The sequence below is a fragment of the Strix uralensis genome, chromosome 5 (assembly GCF_047716275.1).
Source record: "Strix uralensis isolate ZFMK-TIS-50842 chromosome 5, bStrUra1, whole genome shotgun sequence".
Classification (NCBI taxonomy): Eukaryota; Metazoa; Chordata; class Aves; order Strigiformes; family Strigidae; genus Strix; species Strix uralensis.
In genome coordinates this window covers 41,593,721-41,603,714 of record NC_133976.1, presented here as the reverse complement: position 1 = coordinate 41,603,714, position 9,994 = coordinate 41,593,721, and the positions used below count along the sequence as shown (strand labels likewise).

The 9,994-nt window shown below is 35.8% G+C and overlaps 1 protein-coding gene across 1 annotated transcript in view; it reads right to left on the bottom strand.

The window, feature by feature from the left end:
• Positions 1-498: 498 nt before the first annotated feature.
• TBC1D15 (TBC1 domain family member 15) overlaps positions 499-9,994 on the bottom strand; it is a 36,182-nt gene continuing 26,686 nt past the window's right edge. The window contains exons 12-17 of the mRNA XM_074870581.1: positions 8,320-8,420; positions 7,473-7,572; positions 7,042-7,139; positions 2,208-2,324; positions 1,555-1,641; positions 499-856 (exon numbers count right to left, since the gene is read on the bottom strand). Of these exons, the coding sequence (XP_074726682.1) occupies positions 650-856; positions 1,555-1,641; positions 2,208-2,324; positions 7,042-7,139; positions 7,473-7,572; positions 8,320-8,420 (710 nt within the window). The 3' untranslated portion in view covers positions 499-649. The remainder of the gene's footprint in view (positions 857-1,554; positions 1,642-2,207; positions 2,325-7,041; positions 7,140-7,472; positions 7,573-8,319; positions 8,421-9,994) is intronic.

The window sequence follows — 9,994 nt, the reverse complement described above, 5'->3', positions numbered from 1 at the left end:
ATATAGTGTGTGTATGTGTGTAAATATTTATATATAAAGTGAAGGTATGTTAATGTAAAAATATACTGTTCATCCGCTCCCAGTTACACAAAATTCAGTATTTGGACATTAAACTGTGTTAAGTATAAATGTCCATTTCAAATCTACATTCAACCAGCAACAAATACTTAGAAGTATTTTTGTAAACATTTGAGATAGAGAAACCCATTCATTTACAAAACAATCCTTCTTTAACACATCAGCATCTCTTCAGCTTGAAAATTTTGTACAGCAGCTTCAGCTGGCCTGTTGTGAATCTGCTCAAATCAAAGAGCTCACACTGTCTTAGATCAGTATGTGTGAAAGCTCAGCAACTGCATAGTTTTCAAATTCATTCTTAATCACCATCCATTTCCAGTTCACCAGCAAAAAGAAAATGCACTTGGCTACAAAAATATTAAGGAATGTTATTGAAAACAAAAGGCTATTTTGGTAGAAGAAACTACAAAAATAGTTGAGTCATGTTGTAAAGCTTTAATGCAAGAGCATTACAGTACAGATTTTCTTTCCAACCTTAAAGCTTAATCAACACCGAATTTAAATATCCATCTCTCAAGTGCTTGAAAAAACGTGCTCAGTAAAAGTCTTTCTTCAATTTAACCAACTGTAATTACGCAGGTGTCAAGCTCTGCGTTTCAGACATCTGTTGAGTGCTGTCTCTTGTTCCATTGGCAGCAGTTACAGGTGTTGAGATACTCTGGTATGACGACGTAGGACAACTCAACACAGCTCCACTTTCATCCTCTCCAGTATCTGAATCTGGTGTTACAGAACTGCTTTCTATCCCCAGGATCTCACTAACTGCTTGAGGCAATTCCTAGAAAGGAGGAAGGGAAAAATATAAACATTAAAAATCACTGTAATTAAATGGAAAAAGTCAACAAAAAGGTCATCCGTGTCCCATCCCCGTCATAAACTGACCTCCGCCCCACCCCCGCAAGTAATTTTTCATTTGAATTTAGCTATACTGAAAGCATCTCTCTCAGCATCAGTTCCATTAAAGTTACTTTTTTCTGTATCTGCTTTTCAAAAAGATGGCAGAGAGGACAGGCTAAGGATTCAATTCCTGATTAACAATATAATTCTCATTACAAAAATAAAAGTCTGAACAACTACTACAATTACACTTCGTGCTATTGAAATTAGTTTTATTGAATGAACCATCAGTTTCTGCCTAAGTCCGGTATGCTTTCAGTGCAGTGCACCTTTCACCTCATCTTCCTCAAGCACACTGAACATCAAATTACTTGTACTGAGGTTATTTAGTAAGAGTTAAGAAATCATGACCAAAAGGCACAATCCAGCTTTCCCCCAGTGAATAATATTACCCTATAAAATTAATCACTCTTGCTTATAGACTTTTAGAAAATAGGTGCTGTCTAGATACAGCACATCCTTCATCATAGCCAGGCATTTAGTCAACTATTTCACAAGTCATACATGTACAGTTACAGCCAACTGCATACTTTTACTGTCTATAAATGCTCACAGTAGATACATTCAAAATATCTTTACCTTGCAATTCATCATCTGCATAGAAATTGCTTCTGCTTTGCAGAGTATATATTCCACGTCAATTTTCATAGACAGTTCATTGATATGCTGAAAATACATTCACAAAGAATAGTAAGTGTGATAAATGGTAAATACACTTTATTGTAAAATACTGTACTGCACTGCTAATAAGTACCACTTTATAAGCTTGACCCTTAAGCTACGAAGTGCTAAACATAATCTTATTGCTTTGACAAATGGGTACTGAAAGATGTAGTATGCAACAGCTGCTTTTCACCAGTACCCAAGATCTGCAAGAGGAATCTATGGTACTTCTAAATGTGACAAACTACCTAGCCCTCCTAGGTACTCCCAGCTCACATTTTCAAAGAGATAACAAGTAAGATTACAGAAGAAAAAGCAAAAATTAAGATTAAACATACTAAGTGGTAGTCTAAAGGGGAGAACAGTTTTCCATTGGATAATGATATTATCACTAAACAGACACCAAATAAACCATTTTGAAAGCATGGAGGACAGACATTCAGTTCACGTTTAACCCTTCACAAGACAGTACACACCTCTTCCTCCCCTCCCCCCCCATGAAATACAAACATATTGCATTAACTCAAAAACGTTAGTTAGTATTTAGATAATGCATAAGAATTTAGTACCTTTAATATTTCATTAAAGCCATAGTGTTTGTCCATTATTTGTTGTTTTTCAGATTCTAAGATAGCACAGCAAAGGAGAAGATGAAAATTCTGGCAAGGCAATTCTGTCCACATGACCTGTTAAAATAGGAAAACCACTTCTGAAATGCTTATGCTTTTCCTCTGAAAAGAAAGGACATTCTTGGAAAGTAAGACCTCAACCCAAGCGGCTTATCTAATAATAAAGTATTTTTGAAGGCCACTCAGTATTTGTACAATTATTTGCAATTTTTCTTTTAGCCAACTAGTGACAGATGCAAGTATGAGTCACCAAATGCCCAGCTGGTTCTTTAAGACTTCTGTGTCTACCAGGCTGTCCGCTATCATGCTATTAAGCTGCCTGAGCTTGCCATCTTGTGAATGTGTGTGTTCTGCCTCAGCTCATGTGAAATTCTCCTACTCAAAATTACTAACTACACAGAAGTAATTAAAACTGACAAATTATTTGTGTGGCTTAGTGTGTCTGCATTAAGTGTGAATTGGTAGAAGTATGTCATGTTCAGCAATCCCTCTAAAAGGTTCTAACAGTTATAAATAAGGTGATAAAGTTGTTCCCAGTCCCCCCACTACAAAAGCCCAAAGACGTGTGCATGTAGGTGTTGGGGGTGGGTGGGTATTACTTTCTGACTGAAGACACGTTGGCTTTTGATCCCACAGAGGTCACAGATAATCATTCTCAAGTTCACTGGGACCAAAATGTGCAATCTCAGCATTAATAACCTATTTTAGCATGTTCAAATCTTAAAAAAAAAAAAGGTATTTGAAGAGAATGTGTGTGGTGGGCAGAAAGCTGGAGAACAGTTTTGACAACAAAAAAAAAGAAAAAAATTGTTTGCATTAATTACTCTGACAAACAGACAAAGGGATTTAAGTCAATGGATTTAAATCAATGGGTTTACTCTCAAAAAAGGGAAAAAAAAGCAGGCTCATCAAGATTGTGTCTTAATTACTACAATTTTCTTGCTTCATTATTCATAGTACACACCCTTGAAGCTCAACAAGAGCTTACTTATACTTGAACATTTATCACTAGTGCATCTAGCCCGTAAACAGAATTGCATAAATCTAAAAGATAGCCAAACCAAGTTCACCTAAAACAAAGTGCAATTAATCTTGAATGTTTCAATTAAGATTCAATTCACTCAGTCCAGAATTAAAATTTTTATCTTTTTCAGGTATCCAGTACTCTGTTAAAGCACTCTCTCACTCCAGAAAGAGACCTGGAATGTAAATAGGCTGATAAACAATAACAATTCACATGAAAATGTCCATAGTCTACCAAGTACAGTCTGTCTACATACTACCTTTTTTTTTTTTTTACTCCTACTTCATAAAAAGGAAGCTGTACATGGATTTGGTTCAACACCAAGCTTGCACATAAAGAGAGCAAACTACTGCTTACACATTTCCAGTACACCCAAATTCTCATGGTATGCATACTCTGAACTATCTACAACAATAACTAATGAAGTACATCAGACAAGAGGCTGCCTCTTGGCATTACATCTACACCAGAACATAGATGAGGAAACATGACAATGCAGGATATAGGGGTAACTGAACCAAAATATAGATTAGCTTTTTACAGGCATTAACAGAATATTTAACTTTCATATCTACAATTTAATGCTATCGTACTGGAATATCTACTTTAAGTAGTATTTGCTTCAAGCTGTAACTTCAGTGGAAGCTGGATCTGGCTTCAAGAGTGGAAAAAACCCCAGAAATATCAACAAGGATGTTTACAGACATTCTCTCCTCTCTGAGGAAAATCAGCAGCTGTCACCAGCTAATACCAGCTGCAAAAAAATCCATACTTCTTGTTACCATTTTTGATACACCTTTCAAAGTCTGGAGCAGAGCATGCACTTAAGCTTATGTATGTAAAAGCAGCATCCCGAAGTGCTTGGAAAAGGATTAAAGAAAAACAGCATTTAAATTAAGAATATAAAAATATACCACTTAAGTGCGATAACTCTTTTCCTCCTATTTCTTTCTGATAAAGCTATGCAAGTAAGGACTCATTTGTTCTAGTGCTACCTCAGCATCCATTAATATTTGTAACCAATACTAGCATATATGTAATTTATCACTAGGTCATTCTGGTTTTACTACGTGAGTTGTACTAGCATAACCCTGGAGGTAACTGTATATTAGCTGTGCAATTCTGTAACAGGATTTTTCTTCTGGGATTCTTTTCTACCCAGTCTTCCTACACCATCTTGAGAATGAAGCGGCTCACTGTGCAAAGGAAAGATTAAAAGCTGGCTGAAATTACCAGGTAATACTGTCTGTCCCTCCAGTGTGAAGGAGGGACTGAACTGCTCTCAATTTTGGGACCTCTAAGCAGTGGCTCAGTGTGCTGTCCATCTGGGTTGAATTTGAGAGACAGTGCTAAAATGTACTGCAAATAATCCCGCCCACAGACAGAACAGTTTAACCTGCATTCATATTTCTGTGGAAAGGATAGCATTGCAAATAACTGCCATCACATCATTTGTCTCAACTTATCCACTGAAGGTAGAATGCCACCCCTCTAGCGCATGCACTGCCTCACACATGCTGCTGTACCATAACCACCCACATTTTCTACCACAATTTGATTATTACGGCTCTTGCTCAGTAAGTGGGAGGGCTTGGTTTTAGCCTCTACTGCAGCTGATGAGGACTGGTATCTCCCATCTCTAAAGTGAATGTCTAATAACCAGACTAGTGAAGAATCTTCTTCATTCCTTTTCTTGAAACACTGGAAGACATGAAGCCAGTGGGAACAAGGAAAAAGTATCTGATGCTACCGTAATGGTTCAGGCAACTCAGAGGACAGAAATGGAGATACAAAAGAACACGCTGAAATTCATAGATTAGACAGAAAAAGCCCCAGAAGTCCTGGAAATTAGGACTGGAATCTCAGATGGCACCTCCCCTTCCTCCCATTCTACCCTCTGCAAGTGAATACATCACAGGGTAACATCGCCTTCAAATGGGTTCCCTCAATTCACATGCTATTACAAAACAGTACATGAATTTTGGTCAGACTGAAATTTTTGCTCAGACTGAAATACCCTGAAAGCAGTTCATTTCTCTCTGCTGATTACAACTGGGAAAACGGTCTGCTGTGCCTATAACTTGCCTTTGTAAATCCCACATATACACTCCACTGATGCCAATGAAACTGCATAGCTATGAACAGGAAAAGAAGAAAACAAAAACAAACACTGTTGTAAACTGGACCTCAGCTGTGACAAAGGTGACACTAGCTTTCACATAAAAACATAGGGCCTTAATTTTAAAAAGGAAAACAGGATATCCCCTTTTCCATTCCATATCTCCTTGCAAAGAAATTGAATACCTGCAATATGATGTGCTAGAAGGAACCTATAAGACTATCATATATCAATAGGTTTCCATCATCTTCGTAAGACAGAAAAAATATACTTAAGACTTAGAAATACAGTGTTTCTTTTCTGTATGCACGCACATACACACATTAAAGCAGAGATGATAAAAACCACGCTAACTTGGGACTATAAACTATAAATAAAAATACTGTTGTCATCAATTTAAAAAGAAAAATTAGTCTTTAAAAAATACTGAGAAGACAACATAACACTAAGGGGGGAAAGCAAGATGGGTGATTTTTTTTCCCCTACAAAATCATTATCATTTATACCTTGGAATAAGAGAATTCTTTTGGTTTTATACATTTTGGTTCCCTTATTTATGAATGTTATTCATAAACTTTTTAGTCCTCTTCAGTTAAAATATCTCCTCAATACACTGTGATAGCAAATTCCACCAACTGATGATAAAAAGCTAAAAAATATTTACTTTAGACAGTTTTACATACTGGTCCTCCTCTTTATGTGACTCCTTTTTCATTAGTGGAAAAAGTGAATAAAAGCATCAACATTACTTTTCATTATACCAGAAACAGCATTATTTTTCATTACAGTAGAAATTTTATGCATCTCAGACCCGTTCTTTTCATTACCCTTCTGTTCCCCAGCACTATACATAATGTTATCTCCTAGAAAATACTCCTTCTAGTCATCTGAACATTTATCCTCATTTGGGAGTTTTCAGTGGATACTGTACTGTTGTTAAATGCATCTTAGAGAATAAACCTGTACTGGTGACACAGGTCTCAAGTCTTCTTGAATTGAAGAATTAAAGTGTTCAACAAAAACTTGAGTTCATCTTAATTACTCCATCTAATCCCAAAATCACCTAAATCAAAAAGATCTCATTAACCTGGACTTATCAGAACCTTCACATTTTGATGTTTTACATTATGTTATTTGGCATCATGAGGCCTTACCACCAAAATTAACTGGATCTTCTGACATCATCCTCTTTATGGTTTTGGCTAACACAAAAACTATCCTGCCAGTGCTTCATTCCACTTAATCTATAAAGTACTACCAACATCAAGGAACTGATCAGGCACACAGACAAATGCTATTTCTTCTAGCATAAGCTCTTTTCCGTTAAAAGTTAACTGATACTCTCCACTTCCTACTTTCACTTAACAGCCTCATCTGAAGGATCCTGTCCAAACCTTTTTGAAAAAGCCAATTTATCCCCACCAACTCTTGTAAGTATGTTTTCATTAACTTCCCAAGTTGTTGTTTTGGCTATAAAGACATAACACATGCTAATATGTCCTCACCTCACTGCACTGAATCAGTTAAAAAAAAAAATCTATTAGAGTATTAATCACTTTGCAGAATGATCCATGCTTTTTGTTCTAAAGTCCAAAGACTGCTGGAGTTTGTGTGATGAAATGTCTTCTTACCTCCCAGAGTCGAAGAATATCTTGAAAGCTAAATTCCCTTTTAAATCTGATAAGAAGCCATCGGAAGCAAAAATAAAGGTAGCCTGAGTCTTGAGATTCTAGGAATAAGAGTGTTACATTTCATAAACACCAAACTTGGTCAAGACAATGGGGGGGGTGGAGGGAACAACAACCCACACTTTACAGCTACACAGTCATACCATTGATTTTTAAGATGGTAGCCCCTTTTCAGAATCAAAGGTATTTGCCAGAGGATGGCATATTTTTAAAATCAGCAACAAGATGACCCTGTTTTTCAATAGGCATGGAGGAATTATTGAAATCTTTTAGGCATTACTAATTAGAAATTAAGTTTAAAGACTCATAAGGATATCAATGCACACAGAATGCAGCAAGTTCTTTTAGTTATTGTGCATGAATAATACACCTACCTAAATAACTGCAAAATCCACTGTCTAGTAAACGAAGCAAAGTACTCAGCTGAATTAGTTGTGTCTTCATACCCTGCATCTGTTCTTCAAAATTCTGATGCTAGATGGAATAAAATATTAGCACGGTCATTTTTATTAACACAATTATAATTTTGAGATTTACAGCTATTTTTAATTTTTAAAAAAAGTTCTGTTATTGCAACAGTGGTTCTCATCTTTTTAGGTATTTAACATATGGATGGATATTTAACTGTACTTCTATCTAATGAAATGTCTGCCTTTTACTGAAAAGTTTAACTAAAGCAGTCAACTGTGTATGTATGTAATATGTAATATTTATATGTAATTGTAATATGTAATATATATGTATGTAATACAGAGCCTATGCTCTGTACCTCCAAGCAGCACCACTGCACTCAAAGCAGGACGACAACTTTTTTTGTATTCTCATACCAGTCACATTGTTTTGCCACATGCACAATTCATAAAAGCTTCAATTTGTGGAAAGTCTAAATTGCATTTAACAAATGCCAAAAGGTAAGTATGACAGGGAACCATTATCATGAACAAAATCCTGCTAGAGGACTCCCAATTAATACAGATTTGTCTGTGATGGCTCTAAGTTACTTCAGAATCTCCAAAAAGCTGAATTTGTCTGTACTGCACAGTAATAGTATCACAAACCCACCATAACCTGTATCAATCAGAAAAAACATATTGACTTCAAACATAAGATGATTGCTTCAAAAGAATTAAAAAAAACCCGATGAAATTTATAAATTAAAATTAATCCCAAATGCTATCCATAGCTTATCTGTTTACATGGGCTAAAAAAGCCTTATTTTACCATTTGATCCATGTATGATACAAAGCACCAAAAGGCATCTACTTCATTCTCCATAACATACAAGAGAGGTGAAAGCAAGTCACTCATTCCCTGGACATAACCTTGATAGAGAAAAAGGGGAAAAAAAAGTCAAATAGGAATTTAAACTCAGCAGTTACACAGTACTTTTTCAAGTGTGTTGAATGACTGAGTGAAACAAATGTTTGCATTGCAAGTTTGTGCAGATACTATCATTTTCCAACTCAACCACCAGTAAAGGCATTTTTGTATTAATAATAACCAACATCCAGCAGATCTAACAAGATTTAACAGCAGTTTCTGCCAGTCTAAAAAGAACATAAAACAAATGTGTTGGTTTTGTAGTTGTTAAAATACGTGCAAACTGAGCTGGCACCAGAATAAATTTTTAGTAAAAAAAGTTCCAATTTAGAGCTCAGAAGCATGTATTGATATTTTTTAAATGATTAAATATATAAACTTGCACCATCACAAATACAGACTCATATTTATTTTCCTCTCCACCTGTAAGTGGTTGCTTTCTTCCGTACTTTAAAATCTTTTAACGTCTTCCCACTCCCCCCTCGCCAACTGAAGATTTTCTTTTCAAATAGATTTGAAGAAGAGATGTTGAGTTTCAATTCCAGGAAAACATATGGTGCAATAGCTTTTACAAAGAAAATTTCACACTTAACGTTTCTTTTTTCCGGCACTGAATATCCTTCAAGGATTCCTCTATTTAGGGAAGTAGAGACTGTTCTGCTTGGATGGTATTTTAAATACTTTAAAGCCTAAGACCACCTATGGAAGCAAGCAGCCAACAACAACAAAGACTACTACCTATCAAACTACAGAAGGCTATTAACAACAAAGTATTGCTTATGAGAAGCATGAAAGAAACACGTATCTAGACCTGATTCAGGAAACTGCCTTTAGGTTTCTGTGCCCAGAAACGGTGAATCAAGTTCATATGCCCTAAAAAGTACTCACATGCCTTATAAGAAAAGCTTACATTTAACTGGAGAATAAAACAGCCATTTTTAGAGCATATCATTTTTACAAATAGCTAGAAAATTTAGTGGTATACAAAACATTTTCAAGAGTTTATAGCTTTCTAATGCTTCTTCCAGCTTCCTCATTTGTAATTAACAGCCCAATTAAGAAGAGTAGAGGACAAGGATTTTTAGAGCCCTTCTTCCCAACTCTTCCAACTACCTTACCACGGATGCTCAAATCAGCCTATCTACCTCCCTAAGTAAGGGAGGACATGATTTATGTGTACGTCTATCATCAGTTATTGGTTTGACATGACATTCCTCAGACTCAAGCTTGGCTGATTCCATTTCTTAATGATGTAATTGTAACTGAATAACTGAAAAAGAGGATTGGAGTCAATGACTGAAAATATAGAGCCTGCTTCTTATCAGAAGAAAAATAGAACAAGGAACAGAAAATGGGTAAATATTTAAAAGGTCAAAAGAAAAAATTATTCCCTAAACATTTAATACTATAGCCAATTTAAAATACATCCTGAGAAAGTTCTGTTCAAGACAGTTTAAAAGTCTCTTAAAGAATAAAACCAGTCTCATTAACGCAGACTTGAGGAATTCATTCAGAAAAATGTTGTATTAACAGCTGTTCTGTCCCCTCCCCTGTCCAGCAGTTTGTGGCATTATTC